Genomic DNA, 20,377 nt, shown 5'->3' on the forward strand with positions numbered 1-20,377 from the left:
TGGTAAAAGTGAGTCAGCAATTTTTCAGTAATGGTGTCCTGTGACATTTTGTATTTTTATGTCTGATTTTTCTAAGCAAGCACTTTTTAAGTGAGGTGAAACTTGGGGTAACATCCCTGCACTGTTTCCTTCATCTTTTTCATAGCAAAATGCACTTGAATTAAACCCAACCTGATAATCATTCAGCACAATGTATGACACCTTTAATTCATTTACAGTAGAGACTGTATAGGTATACCAGCATATTATCAAATCAGAACTACATGAGAATACATGGCATAGCTTCACTGCTCAGATGGCGAGGCAGGTGCTCTCTGGACACATTTGAGGCTGAATGCTACAGTTGGCAAGAGCCCAGAAGTCAGAGGTGCTGACAAGAGGGCTGCCTCAACTGGCTGGAGCTCTCTAATGATGAAGTGGGAAACAGTGCAGGAATGGATAATCTAGCTAGAAGAGCAGCAGTGGGAGTGATGTGGCATGGGGTACTGATGTTGTTCCCCTCTACTGTATACCAGCCTGTTATATAATAATAATTGGAGATATACCAATCTCCTAGAACTGGAAGGGCCCTTGAAAGGTCATTGAGTCCAGCCCCCTGCCTTCACTAGCGGGACCAATTTTTGCCCCAGATCCCTAAGTGGCCCCCTCAAGGATTGAACTCACAACTCTGGGTTTAGCAGGCCAATGCTCAAACCACTGAGCTATCCCTCCCCCTCTGTTAACATAGGCACAGGAAAAGTGGGACACGAGAGGAGAACTGTGCATCAAGTCCACAATACTGGGGGGGAAAAACTGAACAAACAGCTCTAGACACAGCACATTAGTGCTTACATCTAGTTGCTAAGGTATGCTGACAAATACCATTTAATACTCTTCTAGGATTTACTATATTGTGTGTGTGATTTAGCCCACAAGCTAGCATTTTTATTCTTCTTCATTTCAGATTTGTGAATTACAACTAACAGCCTGTATGCTTACCTTGCTTCCAGTAACAAAGGGGTTGACAACCACTTTGTAGTCAGGGACGTTGTCACTGCTTTAGAATCTGCCTTTGCTAGAGAAGAGCTGAACCAGATTCCAAGAAGTGCAATAAAAATTCCCATTTTATAGAAAATGCCTACAGGGAAAAAAAAAATCAAGAAAGTTTGTCTCTGAAACATTAAATTTATAATGTTGGGGGTTGTACAGAGTCCTAGTCTACCTAAAATTTGAAATTAAATGGCCAGTATTATGCAGGAAATCAGACTAGATCATAATAGTCCCTCCTGGGCTTAAAATCCAAGAACCTAAGAATATTAGGAGACAAGGATTGTAAGATTAGATGCCTCTGCTACAGTCAAAACTAAAACCACAGGAACACAAGGGCCAGTTTTTTGCACATTTATTTCTAGATTCAAAGGTCAGAAGAGACCATTGGGATCATCTAGTCTGACCATCTGCATAAAATAGGCTACTGAACCTTCCCCAAAATAATTGCTGTTTGAACTACAGCAGGGGTTCTCAAACATGCTATAAAAACTCCATGGGCCACATGTGCCACAACTGTTTATCTGCATGTAAAAGCCAAGCTGACATTAGGTGGTAGCAAGCAGGGCAACTGGCTAGGGCCCCACGCCACAGGGGGGCCCGCGAAGCTAAGCTTCTCAGACTTCAGCTTGAGGCCTAGCTGGCAGGGCTCGGAGCACTGGGGCTTTGGCTTTCTGCCCTGGGCCCCAATGAGTCTATTGCTGGCCCTGCTTGGCGGACCCCCTGAAACCTGTTCACGGTTCCCCAGGGGCCTCAGACCCCTGGTTGAGAACTGCTGAACTACGGCATATGTTTTAGAAAAACTTCCAATCTTGATTTAAAAATTGTCAATGATGGCAAATCCACCACAACTCTTGGTAAATTGTTCCAGTGGCTAATTATCTTCAGTGTTAGAAACTTATGCTTTATTTCTAGTATAAATTTTGTCTAGCTCCAACTTCAATCCACTGGATTTTGTTAGACTTCTGTCTGCTAGATTGAAGAGCCAATTATCGAACTCCTCTTTCCCCATGTAGATACTTATAGCCTGATCAGTTCATCCTTTAACTCTTTGCCTGTTTAGCTTGAGACTGCCACCATAAGGTATGTTTTCCAATCCTTTAATTTTTCTTGTGGCTCTTCTTTGAACCCTCTCCAATTTAAAATCCTTCTTTAACTGTGGACAGCACAACTGGACATAGTATTCCAGTAGTTGTCATTACCAGTGCCAAAAACAAACTCAACTTAACCTCCCTACCCTACTCAAGATTCCTGTTTATGCATCCAAGGACTGAATTAGCCCTTCTGGCTATAGGATTGTGGTGGATATTCATCTGGACATGGACTCCAAGTCTTTTCAGAGTCTCTATTTCCCAGAATAGAGTCCCCCATCCTGTGAGTCAGAGCTACATTCTTTGTTCCTAGATGTATACATTTACATTTGGCCATATTAAAATGCATTGTTTGCATCGAGAATACCAGAAATCCAGAATGCTCTCAGACCTGTCCTCTTCATTATTTGCCACTCCCACCCACATCTGTGTAATCTACAAACTTCATCGGTGATATGTTTGTTCTCCATGAGCTGGAAGAAATGTCAAATACCGTAGGGCCAAGAAATGATCCCTGCAGGACCCCACTAGACACACACCTGCTTCATGATGATTCCCATTTACAATTACATTTGGAGACCTATCAGCCAGTTTTTAATCCATTTATTGTGTACCATGTTTTGTATGCCAAGTAAAATGTCTTATGGGAGTCTAGGTATATTACATAAACATATTACCTTTATCAACCAGTTGAAATCTCATCAAATGCACAAAAAATAGTTTGATAGGCTCTATCTTCCATAAACCCATGCTGATTGGCATTACTTGTATTACCCACCCTCTAATTCTTTGAGTCATGTATCAGCTCTACATTTTTGCTGCCAGAAACCCCTCACATACAGTGTGCCCTAAAAAGGCATACTACAAACTGGTCAAACTTAAATCAGGTGTAAGACTAAGTTCCTGACTATTTATGGTGATTAAAAATCCCATACCCATTTCATAACTGTAGAGATTTATTGCTAGTGGCCTGACCAAAGTCAGACACTAGGGCAGGGGTAGGCAACCTATGGCACAGGTGCCGAAGGCAGCACGCGAGCTGATTTTCAGTGGCACTCACACTGCTTGGGTCATGGCCACCAGTCCGGGGGGGGCTCTGCATTTTAATTTAAGTTTAAATGAAGCTTCTTAAATATTTTTAAAGCCTTATTTACTTTACATACAACAATAGTTTAGTTATATATTATAGACTTAGAGAAAGAGACCTTCTGAAAACGTTAAAATGTATTACTGGCACGCAAAACCTTAAATTAGAGTGAATAAATGAAGGCTCGGCACACCACTTCTGAAAGGTTGCCGACCCCTGTTCTAGGGTGATGGGAGCCAGATTAGATTAAATAGAAGGCCCTGTAGGTTAAGTTGGATTCAGTGGGTCCCTTCTCTCAGGGATACTCTTTCCAAGATGTCAAGAACCCACAATTTGCTCTAGAGGCTGACTTAAGGATGAGGGCCTTATGGACAAATAAACTGGGGACCCTAATGGAAGGCCATGCTACAGTTTACAAGACAAGTGCCATGGAAATGATGCCATTATATCCTCTTTTCTGCCCCATCTATTCACCATGTTGCAGCTAATGTTAACTTTCTTTTCCAGGATGACTAAGCCTCACCCCAAGTCTCAAATTCTTTGTCTCGTTCCTCAGAAGCTCAAACTTCTTGGCCTCATTTACTAAACGCGACATGGGACCACCCCAACTCTGCTTACTCCTCTCCCCCTTTCGCAAAATTTAATTTTGTTTTCATTAAAATGTGCCCACCCATAACTCTGGGCACATTACACTCCACCCATCTCTCAGAATGTCATTTCTGCATCGTTTTCATGCTGCTGTCTGCCAGTAACAGCTTTCCTTTTCCACTATGCCAAACCAGCTCACTCTGCTCCTTTAAAGTCACTTTTTTCCAGCTAACATTCCACAAATAACTACCCTCCCTCTGCTCTTACTTCATTATGTGATCCTTAACTTTGGTTAAGTTAAAAGAAATAAACCCTTAGAATAAATGTGTCCTGCTCAACTGCATAATCACTGTATATGTTGCCCCTGGGAAGTAGCCAAGTTGGCAGCATGTGAGATTGCTGCAGCACTTCACTTTGGGCTTTCTCCTCCCACACTGTAAACAGTCAACATCGTTGTCTAACCCCCTACTTTCATGGACTTTAACAGAAGCTGAGGATGCTCAATGTCTCACACGATGGGCCCTTCCTATCCCAAACTATTGCATATTGTTGCAGTGTACTGTTAAACGGATCTCATTCCAGTGATGACTGTGTGGAAACAATGCTTAAAATCTAACTCAGATCAACTCCTCCTTCCAAAGTCAATTTTAGTTCTGTGAAGTTTATTGTGTGGGAATCTTTTGAGTAGAACCTTGTATTTTAAGGTTTCATTTACTGCATATGTACAATTAAAGATCTCATGCCATTTGTTTTTGGTCAGGTAGAGGCCTGCCCTCCTTTTCTTGAAATAAACCTCCCTATCCCTCATAAAGATGGGGCAGACCTCTTACTATAGTTTTGATATGTAACAGAAAAATGAACTATGTTCTATCTAGTGAATATGTTGGCACAGCAGGAGACAATCTCTCATGGACAAAACAATCCCTGCTGTGGAGATGCAGTACATGGCTAATAATAATTAAGACAATGCATGGACTATTCTGGTCAAAGGCTGACAGTAGAACTCCTAGGAAACCAATCAATCTGGTCAGAAATATGGGGGGTGGCCTGAGAACGATAAAGGGGTTGAGCTCCATGAATATGGTAACAGCATGAATGACTCAGACACACAGACCTTGTCATGGTCTCTGTGAGATAACTAAAAGGAGAATAGGCTAACCTCAGACACTAAAGTAGGTATTTGTTTCATTTTAAAATCTTCTTACTCTACTCTTTTCTCTAATGCATAAATAGATTGTTTTTAATAAAGCTACTGAACTGTACTGGAAATTCAACTTCCTCCTTAGAGAAAGATGCAAGCAGATACCCCAAACCCAAGAGTCCTGTCAAGTTACAGAGGTCTGTAAACCTATGCACTATACTCTGGAACCTGTCTAGAAATCAGATCGTCACAGGATTACACTCCCGGGAAAGGCTAATAGCCCCTCCCCCTGGGCAGCAACTTAAAGATCAAAAGAAGGAACAGAGGTATTTATTTAGAATTAATAACTATTAAGAGACTTATTCAAGGTTATGGGAACCCTAAAATATTGACAATACAAATTAAGTCTCAGCAGCATTTAAATCAATTCAGCAAGAGCTCAACCTGCCCCTTGCAAAGACTGCTTTCCACACCTTCACGTAGGAAGCACAGCCTCAATCTTCTCCAACAAAACACACCAAACAGACGTCTTTTGCAGCATGGCCTGAAGGTCACCAAATTCCAACTATTTTGGACTAAGGATCATTGATGTTATAGGTCTATATAGGACACAGTTTGGGAAACCTTTGTCAATGTGAATAAGCACATTAGTAAAATGGGCTGCTATTTATAGTCTGTTTTAGAATCTGTGGGAATGAAAAACAATATATACAAGTCAAATACGAACGGTGTGTGAAGCAGAATCTGGCATGGGAGAGTTTGTTCCTGTGAAGTCCACATTCTTAAGCATAGACCTGGCAGGATGTCAGCAGATTCCTCTCAAACCCTCATTCTGCAGCTTAGATAGAACACATTGGGCTAATATCAGATATGCCATAGAGAGTTGGTGTTATGACCTATTCCTGAACACTCTGCAAGAATAGCAAAGGTTGGGAGATAGCTGCAAGAGGCATCCTATAGAAAGAACCAGGAGAAACTGACAGACACTGACACATAACAAAAGGTGCAAAATAAAAAGGGTATCCACATACAGGTGTGTCACAATCACTCATAGATACTGTTTAATTAGATATCATGTATTTGCTACTTTACACTTTCTCCATAACTTGTAGCTAGATTCCATGTATCCTGAGGCACAACTGATGGGAAGAACAGGCTAGGAACCATCAGACTCCCTCATAAACGCTATTAAGCCTTCACAGTTTAGTCAAGACAACACAAACCCAGGTTTCTTTTCTGCATTGGACATCCATCACCACAGCTCCTCATTAAGTCCAGTAGAAATGGAGATCTGGATATTCACTTCAGTGAGTGTATTTGTGTAAGTTCCAAAGGCACTGGTGAGACCACAAACCTAATAAATAAGGTGTCTGACTAGAACCACTACTTTGAACACGAATTATTTGCTTTAACAGGATGGAGATCCCGTCTAACAAATAACCTAGCACTTTTGAGCTCTAGATCCTAAAGAACTTTACAAAAGTAAGTATCTCCATTTTGCAGATATTAAAACAGAGGTTAAGTGACTTGTGCAAAGTCACACAATAAGTCACTGACAGTGTTGGAATTAGGACCCAGATGTTCTGACTCCTAGTCTAGTATCCAAATTTGTTTCCACATAGTGCATTTTAAAATCAAATATAAATGAACCATGCTCCTCTTGTAAATCCTATTTCTTAATTAATAATAAATGGGGAGATTTTCATACAGAAAGAGAAGGGAGATGCCTAACTCCAAATGAAAGTCAATTGGAGTTAGATTGCTCAGCTCCCTAGTGTGCCTTTGAAAATCTCCCCCAAATTGTTTCAAATGTGTGAATAAAAAACAGGACAGCATTAGCATGGTTTGGAAACTAATATATTTCCACAGAAGCTAAAAACCTGTAACCACATTAACAGTGTCACTGTACAAGACTGTCACTACAGGAAAGTATGCTCTTTAGTCCATGTATCATAACAGTAGCATCAAGGGCTGTTGGGGTGCAGAGCTACTCCCTCCCATAATGTGTTTTCTACACTACTGGGAATTTGTTCAAACAGGAATGAACTGTGATGTAATGCAATACATGACTCACTGCAACCCCCTGAGCCCTAAGCCACGCTAGTATCATGTAGCACTTCACATCCTGTATATGCGAACAGACACGACTTGCACAGGTAATGCTCTCCCATTACAGCACAGTCCTTGCGCCAGACTCTTTGCTGGCCGGGCCCACTGATGCCAAGCTGAACAACAACAAGCACAACAGATGGCAAATGACACAGAAAATGGGCAGCGGGAACCTGCGAGGTGTGAACCAGGCAAAGCCTGCCCCCACCCCAACTCCAGTCCATGCAGAAGGGCTGCAGGGACACAAGAGCTGTGACCTGTCAAGCATCATGCTCCACCAGAGACCTGCCCCGCCTCATTCACTGCCTAGGGTCTCCCCACCGCGCCAAAGCTGGATCCCCTCTCCACCCGCCACGGGAACACCCCGGCCTCCAGAGAGAAGGAGCTGCCCCATATGGCCAGCGACAGCCTGAGGGACACGGACCGGCCGGCTCTGGGGGCGCCGAGGGGCCGCTTGGCCCAGTGCGTGACCCGCACTGCAGCGAAGGGCGCGCGCGCTGTCTAAAGCACCTGCTGCGCGAACGTCCCAAAGCCACGAGCTCCTGCGGTTATTGCACCTGTGAGCGGCCGCCACGCTCCCTTCCGGCTCCAGCCGCTGCCGCTTCTCCGGGCAGGTTCCTTCCGGGCAGCCTGCTTCCGCTTCCGCCCTGAGGCCGGACACGCGGAGGAACGACTGCCATAGAGAGGAAGAGACCACCGCCAGGGAGCAGCTAGAGCGTCGCCCGACAGCCATCTTGAATGTGACCAAGGGGAGGTGGTTGGTTTAGGGTGGGTAATTTACCGCTGCTCCTCGCAGCCAGAGCCAGCGACTGCACGGGAGTCTAGATCACGAGGGAGGGAAGGAGCCTAGGCATGTTCAGGAAAACTGCTCCGTTGGGGAAAGACACGTTACACTCTGCCTGGACATGCCTCCCGAGTCCCACCCCAAAATGAGGGAGGCTTCTCCCTCACCCCCCCCCCCATTAAGTCAGCTCAGCGTGTGGCCAGCAGCACCTCCCCCCTCAGTTCTGCTGCCCTGTGAGCCGCACTGTTGGAGCTGTCTAGTTTAGGTGCTCAGTTTTAGACCCCCTATAGTACAGCACAGGCTGCTTTGCTGAACTGTGCCCCTCACAACTGCATGGGAACTTCGTGGGAGCCCCGGTTGCACAGCATTTCTGAATATCAGGCAATAGGTGTCTAAAGATGGGCACTGAAGTTAATATTTCTGAAAGTTTGCTCCTAGGTGGGAATTTAGAGTGGCAGCCGTGTTAGTCTGTATCCGCAAAAAGAACAGGAGTACCTGTGGCACCTTAGAGACTAACAAATTTATTTCAGCATAAGCTTTCGTGGGCTACAGCTCACTTCTTCGGATGCATAGAATGGAACACACAGACAGGAGAGTCTTCCTGTTGGTACGCATACTTCCACCTTCTCATGTTCTCTGTATGTATAAATATCTCCTGTCTGTGTGTTCCATTCTATGCATCCGAAGAAGTGAGCTGTAGCCCACGAAAGCTTATGCTGAAATAAATTTGTTAGTCTCTAAGATGCCACAAGTACTCCTGCTCTTTTTAGGTGGGAATTGACACCCACATAACTATGCAGCCTCAGAGCTTGGGGAGGGGGCTAATGGCAGCAGGCTGTTTTTTGGTTGTTTTGGGGGAGGGGGAATAGCTCAGTGGTTTGACCATTGGCCTGCTAAACCCAGGGTTGTGAGCTCAACCCTTGAGGGGGCAACTTAGGGATCCAGGGCAAAAATCAGTACTTGGTCCTGCTAGTGAAGGCAGGGGGCTGGACGCAATGACCTTTCAAGGTCCCTTCCAGTTCTAGGAGATAGGTATATCTCCAATTATGAAAATTATGACATGTGTAACAGCAAAGCTCAGTGGGATTATAGCGCTCTTGAGATCTGCATTACTATGTATTCCTATAAACTGCCTGTTGCAGGTAATGGAAAAATTTAGCTTATTGGCACTTGGAGTGGAGGATGTTTTGCACCACGCCAAGGAAATCAGAACTGTGCCTTTAAAAATCAAATACAAATGAACTGTGCTCCTGTAAATCCTATTTCTTCATTAATAATAAATGGGAAGATTTTTCAAACAAAGAGGAGGGAGATGCCGGATCCCAGAAATTGAAGAGCCTTTTAGTGTTTTTCAGATGCATTAGCAGAAACATGAGGCCAGAAAGGATATTATCCAGGCCCAGATGGAAGTGAGCTAGACTGTATGCAGGTAAAAGCCAACAACAGCAAGGCTAAACAGCCACCCAAGCAGACTTTGCAACAGAACAGGCTAAAGCCGAACTTGCCCACGCTCAGATCAAATACACCAGAGTAACAGAAGTCTTGAATAGCAGCCACACAGGATATATTGGGCCCCAATGCCGATGTTACTGTCCAGATTGCTATTGCTGAGGACTCAGTAGCTATCCAGCAAATAGTGGATAGCAAGGACCCAAAATCCATCCAGCCTGATAGAGGCTCAGCAGTTTAGGGGAAAAACTCAAAGCCAACAATCAACACCCTCAGTAGCACCACAGAATTGGTGGTAGAAGCGCCTATATTGTCACTAAAATATATTCTAAGTAACCACCACTCTGCAGGACCCCAGAGACCTTCCCACCACAGGAGCAGCCACCTCTGCCCCTCAAAATCCCAGCCTGGTTCCCATCCCAATCTCTAAAAAAACAAACTATTTAAGACCCTTCAGAGTGCCCCTCAACCTTCTAGACACACTCCTCCACTACTCCAACATTCCCATATTATTGGGTGGAGACCTGGGTTCTATTCCTGGCTCTGCCACTGGCCTGCTGAGTGACTTTGGGCAAGTCACTTAATCTCTATGGGTATGTCTACACTACAGGATTATTCCGATTTTACAGAAAACGTTTTTTTAAAACCATATAAAGTTGTTTTAAAACTTGTATAAAGTCGAGTGCACGCGGCCACACTAAGCACATTAATTCGGTGGTGTGCGTCCATGTACTGAGACTAGCATCGATTTCCGGAGCGCTGCACTGTGGGTAGCTATCCCATAGTTCCCGCAGTCTCCCTTGCCCATTAGAATTCTGGGTTGAGATTCCAATGCATGATGGGGCAAAAGTAGTGTCGCGGGTGATTCTGGGTAAAAGTCGTCACTCAATCCTTCCTCCATGAAAGCAACGGCAGACAATAATTTTGCACCCTTTTTCCCTGGCAGACGCCATAGCATGGCAACCATGCAGCCCATTTAGCCTTTTGTCACTGTCACCATATGTGTACTGGATGCTGCTGACAGACGCAGTACTGCAGTGCTACACAGCAGTATTCATTCGCCTTTGCAAGGTAGCAGAGACAGTTACCAGCCCTATATCACCATCAGCAATTGGAAATTGGCGATGATGGTTATCAATCCTTTTGTACCGTCTGCAATTGGTGATGACGGTTATCAATCCTTTTGTACCGTCTGCTGCTGTCATGGGTGCTCCTGGCTGGCCTCGCTGAGGTTGTCCGGGGGCGTATGGATAAAAATGGGAATGACTCCCTAGGTCATTCCTTTCTTTATGTTTTGTCTAAAAATAGAGTCAGTCCTGCCTAGATTATGGGGCAAGTCTACTAGAGAACCAGCGAGCACAGCCGCTCCAGGTCAGAGCCCCAGATATCCCGCAGAAATGATGAGCTGCATGCCATTCTAGGGGGTGCCCCTGCAACAACCCCACCCGTTGCTTCCCTCCTCCCACACCCCTCCTGGGCTACCGTGGCAGTTATCCCCCCATTTGTGTGATGAAGTAATAAAGAATGCAAGAATAAGAGAAACTGACTTTTTAGTGAGATAAAATGAGGGGGAGGCAGCCTCCCGCTGCTATGATAGTCCAGGCAGTACAGAATCTTCATTAGACATGAAAGGGCGGGGGGTGAGGCGCTCAGCCTCCAGTTGCTATGATGAGGATGGTTTTCAATCCTTCTGTACCGTCTGCTGGGAAAGACAGGGAGTCATTCCCATTTTTGCCCAGGTGCCCCCGGCCGACCTCACCCAGGCCAGACAGGAGCACTCACGGGATGATGAGGACGGTTTCCAAGCCTTTTGTACTGTCTGCCATCAGGAAAGGAAGAGAAGGGGATGCTGCTGTTCAGTGCTGCAGCACCGCGTCTACCAGCAGCGTGCAGTAGGCATACGGTGACATTGAAAAAAGGCGAGAAACGATTTTTTTCCCTTTTCTTTCACAGGGGGAAAAGGGGTAAATTGACGACATATACCCTGAACCACCCGGGACAATGTTTTTGACCCTTCAGGCATTGGGAGCTCAGCCAAGAATGCAAATGCTTTTCGGAGACTGCGGGGACTGTGGGATAGCTGGAGTCCTCAGTCCCCCCTCCCTCCCTGAGCATCAATTTGATTCTTTGGCTTTCTGTTATGCTTGTCACGCAGCACTGTGTTGAGTCCCTGCTGTGACCTCTGTGTGGAGATTTTTTTCAAATGCTTTGGCATTTCATCTTCTGGAACGGAGCTCTGATAGAACAGATTTGTCTCCCCATAAAGTGATCAGATCCAGTATCTCCCGTACAGTCCATGCTGATCAGCTCTCCACGCTGGGCAAACAGGAAATGAAATTCAAAAATTCACGAGGCTTTTCCTGTCTACCTGGCCAGTGCATCCGACTCCAGATTGCTGTCCAGAGCGGTCACAATGGTACACTGCAGGGCCGCCCGGGGGGGGGCAAAGGGGGCAATTTGCCCCGGGCCCCGGGCTCCGCAGGGGCCCCCAAGAGAAGAGCGGAGGCTCCCGCCTCCGCCCCTCTCCGGGAGCCTCGGCGCATCAAGCGCCGAGACTCCGGCCGAGCCCCTGAGCCCCGCCCCGATCCGAGCCGTGTGGGGAGGGGGCGGGGCAGCTGCCTCCGCTCGGCGTGAGCTCACAGCCCCACCCCCTCACCACGCGGCTCCGAGCGGGACGGAGCTCAGGCCCTGCCGGCGACGCGCTCGGTAAGAGGCCGGGGCCGGGGGGGGGAGAAGCGGGGGCCGGGGAGAAGCCGGGGGGGGGCGAAGCGGTGGCCGGGGCCGGGCGGGGGGGGGGAGAAGCGGGACCCGCCGCCATCGAAGCGCAGCCCGGTCCTCGGCGGCGGGGGGCCCCTTATGTTCCGGGCCCCGCCGCGCGTGCCCTGAAGGGAGCCCCGCCACCGAATTACCGCCGAAGCGGGACCCGCCGCCGAAGCGCAGCCCGGTCTTCGGCGGTAATTCGGTGGCGGGGGGCTCCCGCCGCGGGTCTTCGGGGCACTTTGGCGGCGGGTCCCGGAACGGAAGGGCCCCGCGCCGCCGAAGACCCCGGGCCCCCGGAATCCTCTGGGCGGCCCTGGTGCACTGTGGGATAGCTCCCGATCGCCAATACCGTTGAATTGCAGCCACACTAACCCTAATCCTAAATGGCAATACCAATTTCAGCGCTACTCCCCTCGTCGGGGAGGAGTACAGATATCGATATTAAGAGCCCTTTATATCGAAATAAAGGGCTTTGTTGTGTGGACGGGTGCAGGGTTAATTCGGTTTAACGCTGCTAAATTCGGTATAAACGCGTAGTGTAGACCAGGCCTATGCCTCAATTTCCTCCTCTGTAAAATGGGCATAAGGACACTGACTACTTTGAGGTATACTGATGAAAAGAGCTAATGTCCTATTATGTATTAGCTGCATCCCCATCTCCTCCAAACCCAACCTAGCAAGCTCCCATTCCTACGGCCTTCCCCAATACACACTATTGCAAGGTAGTTCACATTTCTCTGTTGAGTTCTAAAGGGTTTGTATAGTAGAATTAGGGATTATGCAGAGATGATTGTTTTATTGAAATGCTGTTTTGTTTATATCAACTTTTACAAATGTTAATAAGGATATGAAAAATAACTAACTGTTTGAGCAGCCGTTTACAGCTTGGTATCTGCCAGGCAAAATAAGAGGTCACTTCAGGTATGAGGCTAAAGCCCCTGTGCCAACCAAGGAGGTCTCGTGCAGCTAGGGGAACCCGGGTGAACCACCGCACAGGCCAAAGCCCCGGTGCCAGGCACAGGGTCTGCAACGCTCAAGAAGGCTCAGCGATACAGGGAGCCCATCTCTAGGCTCTCTCCGCCTCCACGAAATGCACATCTCGCGAGATCGCCTCATTACCACCCTGGATCCAAATTATATTTCCGTCCGGCCCCGCGTCGCCGCTGTCTTGGCCAATCACTGCGCAAACGTAGGCCCCGCCTTCTTCCGCATTCTAGCAGGATTGTCTCTGCGGCCCTCTCGGTTTGAACTACTTTTCCCAGAAGCCCCTTCTACGTCTCCGTCTCAGCCTATCCCTGCGCAGACTGGGCGGGACCAACCGGAGCCAATCAGGTGGAGGGTGGCTGCGGCGGTGGAAGGAGAGCTTGGGTCTGAGCATCGGTGTCAGCGGGAGAAACGGATCCGCAAGCGGCTGCGCGAGGCCCCACCGCGCGCGGGGCAGCAGGTAGGCCAGCTCAGGGACAGCTCCGCGCGCGGCTCGGCCGAGCGGCCGAAAAGGGGTTTCGGAGCCGGACTCCGGGCGACCGGAGCGGACCCGGCGGGAGAGGATCGCGGGAGGCTGAAAGGAGGAAAGGGGACCCGGCTGCGGTTTCTCGGGGACCAAGAGCTGCTGCTCCCGGGGTGTTAGCGGGGCGCTACCCCCGTTTGTTTTTAGCTGCCCCGCGGCTGCAAACGGCTTGTTAGTGGCCGCTGCGCTTTATTGCTTGTGAACATCCGGGCTTTGCGCGTCCCTCACAGCAATAGGGGGCGGAATCTGGCGTGGAGACTTGCTCCCTATTGGTCCGTAGGTTCTTATCCCATTGGTTAGCTCTGTCGTGAGGTCATCAGTAGAACGGGCTCCCGATTGGTCGAGGGTACTAGCCTTGATCTGCGTTTAATTGGCTCATGGCCCAGCGTGACCCTGGATTGGCGTAGGACTAGTGATGTCGTCTGCTCTACTCTATCCAATCAGCAGAGGCCCGAGTAGCCGGTTTATGGGGGGACCCTGGTGTGACGGCCCCCCGGCCCTTCGCGCAGGGCTGGTCCCCGCTGCAGGCCGGAGGGTGCCTGGGGACTCCCCCTCTCGGGGCTGGGTAGAGCAGATGTTCCGAGCTGCCGCCGCCGCACGGCCACGGGGTCACACTTGCTGTCCTGTGTATAGAGCGCGGCCCGCGTTCCCCGGGGAGTGCCCCTGTGAGAAACACCCCTCTGCGCCCCCAAACCCGGTCTCTCTCATCCACATCCCAACTGAACTCCGCGCTGCCGGGGATCGGACTGTGGAAGTGTCGGGCACCGCTCTCTGGCTGCCATTCCCAAGCGGGAACGTGTCTGCTTCCAAACCCGATTTTTTTTTCATTAAAATTCATGGTCATTCTTCTATGGGGCCGTGTTACAAATTGTCACCTCAGACCCTGGATGACATGGGAGGGATCAAATCTCATCAGTTCAGCTCTAGCATTGTATCTTGAATATACTGCTAGAATTATGTTGCTTTAAAATATTCTTCACGTTGTGCAGGTGGAAATGAGTTCTCAGCAGTTTTCTCGTTCTGGAGCCCCTCCTGCGGGACTAGGACAAGCTCCACCCCCAATTTCCACCAGTGGTTCTACAGGGCTGATAAACCCAACAACCACAGGTAAGACATCTATTGGAGTTTCATTCTTCCTACCATGCAGCTTCATTCTGAGGAATTTTGAGACAATTTTCTACATGCTCAGCAGAATTTTATTGAGGTGATTGTGGATATTTAAACACATCAAGGACAGACATGACTCAAACTTTGATATAATTAGGTATATTAATTTGAAGAATTATAAGAAGCTCTTCTTCCACACCTCAAGTGTCATACTGGATCAGTGTGGGCTGGGAATGTGCAAGTTGCCTTAGGAAAACAATGTTAGCAAAAACATTTTGACCACAAGCCCCTGTTTAGAAATTATCTAAAAAGTAAATTATAGTTGGTGTAGGACATACTAGTTGAACTCTCCGTTGGGGAGGGGAGAACTGCAAAGACATCACAGGTAGGTTGGAACTATAGGGAGCGGCTTCAGAGCAAACCACACAGAAGTAAACATGGACCATGATCACCTATAAATAGAACTATATGATTAACTGATGTATTAAAGGGACACTGTCAGAAAGCGGATTAAAAAAAACAAACAATTGATTTGTCAACGTTCCTTTAATTATTTGCTAAATGAGACTATATGTCTGATAGTTTTCAAACCCACTTTAGAAATACCTGTTACTGTTTCATTATCTCCATAACTTTTGACTGGTGTTTGATGTCTTAGGTCCCAATTCTGCAATGAGGTCTGTGCTACCAGATGCCTGCCCCGACCTGGAGCTCATTGCAGGATCAGGGCCTGAGTAGTGAGAGTTACCACATTACTGATGCCTCCAGCAGTAAGTCAATCTGATCTTATAGAGTAAGATGGAAGGATGTTTTTAGTATTCAAATGCATAATTATGGTAGGAGATTCTGAGAGTTGTACAGTAAGTATAAAACAAATTCTACTTAGGTTTTGATTGCCTAATAATAACTAGTGTTTAAATACAGTTTACAACTGAGCTTCCCGTGCTCTTATGAATTTTTGAGATGGAAATAAGACAGAAATTCCAATTTTAGTCTAATTATCACTGTCATTGTGGCAGCTTTTGTGCTTTGATTGTTTTAGTTTTTTATTTTGACACTTTATTTTTAATTAGATGAAGTGGTTGGACAATCTTGCGTTTAGTGAAGTCTTTAATAAAAAATTACATAAGAACGGCCGTACCGGGTCAGACCAAAGGTCCATCTAGCCCAGTATCTGTCTACTGACAATGGCCAATGCCAGATGCCCCAGAGGGAGTGAACCTAACAGGCAATGATCAAGTGATCTCTCTCCTGCCATCCATCTCCATCCCCTGACAAACAGAGGCTAGGGACACCATTCCTTACCCATCCTGGCTAATAGCCATTTATGGACTTCACCACCATGAATTTATCCAGTTCTCTTTTAAACGCTGTTATAGTCCTAGCCTTCACAACCTCCTCAGGTAAGGAGTTCCACAAGTTAACTGTGCGCTGCGTGAAGAAGAACTTCCTTTTATTTTTTTTAAACCTGCTGCCTATTAATTACATTGAATCCATGCCTTAGTCATTTGCCTGATGGTCTTGGTCAGCTTATTTTGTTCATTTAAATTTAATTATTCACTTTAAAGAGAAGTTACAGTTAGAGGTTTATTTTAAGAAGGATGATCGTGCCTTGAGAGTGACTTGGGTTAGACCATGATGTGTGGGGATAATCCTTAGGGCTCTAAGAGGAATGCAGAGCACGCTTTGCAGGAGGATTGATGACATTCTGGAGACGTTTGTTTTTCGAGCAGGTTTTTCATACCAGTGAATGTCTCTTGTTCTGGAGGTTTTAAACAAACTGCCTTTGTATGTGTGCGTCTGACATTCCATTTCTGGGCTTGTGGACGAGAGTGTATACTTCTTACCCATTTTTATCCTCTTCTTTATAGTTCCTTTTTTCTTTCCTCAGCAGTGAGTGATGAATCTAATCGAGAGTCAGAAATTGCTCCCAGAGAGCACATGGGTCCTGGTGGCTCTCTACAATCTCGTGAAGAAAAACAGGAACCAGTGGTTGTTCGGCCATACCCACAGGTTCAGATGTTGGCACAGCACCATACGGTCCAATCTGGTGCTGCAGTTACAGTGACAGCTCCGCCGGCCCATCTGACTCCAGCAGTGCCACTTTCCTTTTCAGAGGGACTTATGAAGGTAATGAGGTGGCTCATGACTGAGTTGATAATGAAAATAAGCCACTAGAGGAGTTAATACTTTCCCAGTTCAGTCAAACAGCTCTTGACTAAAATGTTCTTTTCTATAAATTGCTTTATTTATTTATTCAGCTGTTTTCCGTGCTCTTCTTCTGTCAATATGTGCCTCTTCGGTATGGTACCCCTACTCCAGATGGCAGATTGGGAACCTTGCAGCCCTTAGGCAGCATTCTGTGGCCTTTCCACTTACTTTATTTCTTAGATTAAGGATGATCTAAGTCAATTTTACAAAAAAAAACCTCATTCATTCCTGAAAGAGGGAGGAAAGAATGTCAATGAGATACTCACTTGTGTATATAAATAGAGCATTAAAATGAAGTTATGGAGAATCTGCAAAAACTAGGCAATTCCTGCAGCTGGGCAGAATCCTTTTTGTGAGGATGGGGTTAAGAAGACACAAGACAGAGACCTTTGTAAGGGGTGGTTGTAACTTGAGCAAATGGTTGATTACAGCCATTTTCTCTTTTTTCCATCTAAACCTTAACTAAACATGATCTAAGATCTAATTGGCAGAAGAGGAGTTGTGCAGAAAATCTAAAGGCTAAGAAGGGAAGAGAAAAGGGAGATTAAAGTTTTTAAAAAAAGTAAATCAGGATACTAATGTCTGTCTTGTTTGGCTTTTTGTCTGTATTTGTGATGTTTGTTTGTTCTGTGGTATCTAGACACTCTGGGAGATATGATCGGGGTTCTGTTGTGCTAAGTAATGTCCTCAATGAGACACCACCCTAGCCAAAAGAGTTGCTTCCTTCCAGTTTCTCTCAGCTGAAAGGGACCCATGCTTCTTCCCTGCCTGCCAAAACACACACATCCTGTTAGCACTATTGATGCAAACCTCACCAGGCTGTGATTTTTGAAGAGAGGTCTCTACTTCCTTGTATTGAATTGTCACTATTTTTCTTGTTTCTTGCAGCCTCCTATGAAGCCCACCATGCCCAGCCGGCCCATTGCTCCTGCTCCACCCTCTTCAATGTCAGCTCCTACCAAGGTTCCTGGGCAGGTTAATGTAATGGAAAACAGTATCTCACAAGCCTCAGCTATTCCTGTGGCAACAATCAGTGGACAACAGGTTTTCTTTTTCCCTACCTTGCTATTTTCTAAAGTGGGATGTTGGTTGAAAGTTCCTCTGTCCAGAAACCATCAGTAGAGCAGGGAGATCTTGAGAGAGGGATGAACTAGTCCATCATTTCTCCCCAAAATATTAGTAACCACCAAGAGAGTGTGGAGATGGGAGCAGACATCCCCATAAGAAAAATGCAGCTGAGTAGGGAGACGAAGCAAGGGCCATAGGGCCTCACCCCATTAAAACCCTAGGCAAGAGGTAGGCAACCTGCGGCCCATCAGGGTAATCCACTAGCAGGCTGCCAGTTAGTTTACATTTGCATGGTTGGCTGCAGTTCGCTGTTCCTGGCCAATGGGAGCTGCGAGAAGCAGCGGCCAGCATGTCCCTGTGGCCCACACCACGGCTCCCATTGGCCGGGAACAGCGAACTGCAGCCACTGGGAGCTGTGGGCGGCTGTGCAAATGTAAACAAACTGGCGGCCCGCCAGTGGATTACCCTGATAGGCCACAGGTTGCCCACCACTGCCCTAGGCAGATGACGGTTGCATCTCCATTGGTCCGTCTGATAAGCTGGGGCCAGATAAATCTGAAGAAATCTGATTTAGGCTCATTCTTCAGAAAAAAGCACAATCCCTTCTTCTGCAAAGGTGAAGCTATCGTTTTACTCTCTTAGAAAGCTACTAGTTTTAGTTTTGAGACTCCATTTGACAGAACATATAAGTTGGTAACGTACTGACCTGCTAGCAGACTGAAATAATGAGCATTTTCTTAAACTCTCCCACTGTTGCTGCTCTACCAACAGACATGCTAGTGTAAACGGATGCTGTTTGTTTGTTTGTTCACCTTGTTGTCTAGCTCTACTCAGAGCAAGTCCAGTTGATGTATTGGTAAGCAACTGGTTTACACTAGTTCTGCTTTTTGTAGCCCCACCAGTGCTGTCCCACACCAGACCAATAGTGGAGAACTTCTGAAAGCTCTGAGCGTAGGCAAGGCTTTGGTGTGAATGCCTGTCAAGGAGTTAACGCCAAAGCACACTCCTGATTCTTGCATTTCAAAACTCGTTTACCAGAAACAATACTCAGCTCTAGCAAGTGAAATACCATTAGGTTAACATAATGTAACGTAAGTGTGATACCTACTAAACTTTATTTGTAACTGGTTAGCAAGTACTGTTCATGAATTTTTAGGGTAGGTGTTTCTACCTACTAGGGATTCACACCAATTACTGCTTTTTAAGTGACGTTCCTAAATATGCCTGGAAAGGCAGTTATAAGTGAAATATGGGGAGTTAATTTAATATGTTGCAGTTCTTCCCAGTCTCCCATATTTCTGTTAATTCTGCTGAATGGTTTGATATGAACTGTCTAAAGAGATCACCAGATGCAGAAATGCCACCTGCCCAATTGAAATGGGACAGTGACTTGGAGGGAAAGAGAAATTGGTAACTGACACATACTTGCTTGAGTAGATGTGTGTTTGAGAGTTTCCATTGAAAATGGAAGGAGACGGCAGCTTCATCCTGCAGAAATGTTCATCTGTACCCCCCCCCCTCATTTGTAATATCTCTGCATACTGGTGTATTTCCACAAAACTGTTAAATGTGATTTGTTGCTGCCTTTGACGTTTTAACGTGGGCAGTTACCTGTGATCTTTCTCTCTGGGCAACATTTCTCATGGAATCCTCTTTTTTCTTTTCTTTTCTTTTTTTTCCTGCAGGGACCACCCAGTAACTTGCAGCATATCATGACAACAAATGTTCAGATGTCTATCATCCGAAGCAGTGCTCCTGGCCCCCCTTTACACATTGGAGCTTCTCACTTACCCCGAGGTGAAGTCAACGCGAGCTGTAAAAATGGCTTTTTCTCACTTGCTCAAGAAGGCTGCATCTACACTAGTTTCTTTTTTCCCTTAAAGTTTCCCACTATTGTTAATGCGGGTATCACTCTAGCAGTAAGAATGCTAATGTAGACAGGGCTCCAGGTAGCTGCTGGCATTTTAAGTTTTATGTTTTCTAAAACTGCCTAGTGCAGGTGTACGTGATGGTGTCAGCACCATTTTCTATTTGAACACTGTGCTGGCAAAACAGTGGGGTACTTTAGAAAACATGGCCTAGTTTAGGGAAGTCTATTGTGCAAAATGTCATGGCTTATTCACTGCTTGCTCCTGGTTGCTTACTATGCCTTGCAGTCTGTCTCCTATCCATCCGCCACAATATCATTCCTATTCTGTAGTAAGGTGTATTACTGTATCGAGTGGTGCACATTCAGACTTGTGTCTGAGACAACTGTTTGTTCTAGCTGTGTAGGCTTTTGTCTCTTCTCCCATGATTTTGGTTGTTGTGGTTTCAGCCTCTCTTTCTGTAGCTTGTAAAGCAGAATATCAGTCACTTTAAGAGGAGAGACCAGGTCAGCTAGCATGATTGCTGTTTGAGGGATAATTTAAGTCTGTCAGGCTTCTGATAGCAGGCTTATCTTTAAGGT

The 20,377-nt window shown here is 46.4% G+C and overlaps 2 protein-coding genes across 11 annotated transcripts in view; one reads left to right on the forward strand and one right to left on the reverse strand.

The window, feature by feature from the left end:
• UGGT1 (UDP-glucose glycoprotein glucosyltransferase 1) overlaps window positions 1-7,790 on the reverse strand; it is an 88,193-nt gene extending 80,403 nt beyond the window's left edge. For 2 of the 4 annotated variants that reach the window (XM_039488542.1, XM_039488541.1), the window contains exons 1-2: window positions 7,553-7,790; window positions 979-1,117 (exon numbers count right to left, since the gene is read on the reverse strand). In XM_039488542.1, coding sequence (XP_039344476.1) covers window positions 979-1,117; window positions 7,553-7,775 — 362 coding nt within the window. In that variant the 5' untranslated portion in view covers window positions 7,776-7,790. The other 2 variants (XM_039488544.1, XM_039488543.1) reach the window with 2 other exon arrangements.
• A 5,476-nt stretch (window positions 7,791-13,266) lies between these two features.
• SAP130 (Sin3A associated protein 130) overlaps window positions 13,267-20,377 on the forward strand; it is a 31,093-nt gene continuing 23,982 nt past the window's right edge. Inside the window, exons 1-5 of one of the 7 annotated variants that reach the window (XM_039487388.1) lie at window positions 13,267-13,479; window positions 14,532-14,649; window positions 16,544-16,779; window positions 17,749-17,904; window positions 19,614-19,725. In XM_039487388.1, the coding sequence (XP_039343322.1) occupies window positions 14,538-14,649; window positions 16,544-16,779; window positions 17,749-17,904; window positions 19,614-19,725 (616 nt within the window). In that variant the 5' untranslated portion in view covers window positions 13,267-13,479; window positions 14,532-14,537. The other 6 variants (XM_039487387.1, XM_039487386.1, XM_039487385.1 and 3 more) reach the window with 6 other exon arrangements.

This window comes from Mauremys reevesii, linkage group 9 (assembly GCF_016161935.1).
Source record: "Mauremys reevesii isolate NIE-2019 linkage group 9, ASM1616193v1, whole genome shotgun sequence".
Taxonomy (NCBI): Eukaryota; Metazoa; Chordata; order Testudines; family Geoemydidae; genus Mauremys; species Mauremys reevesii.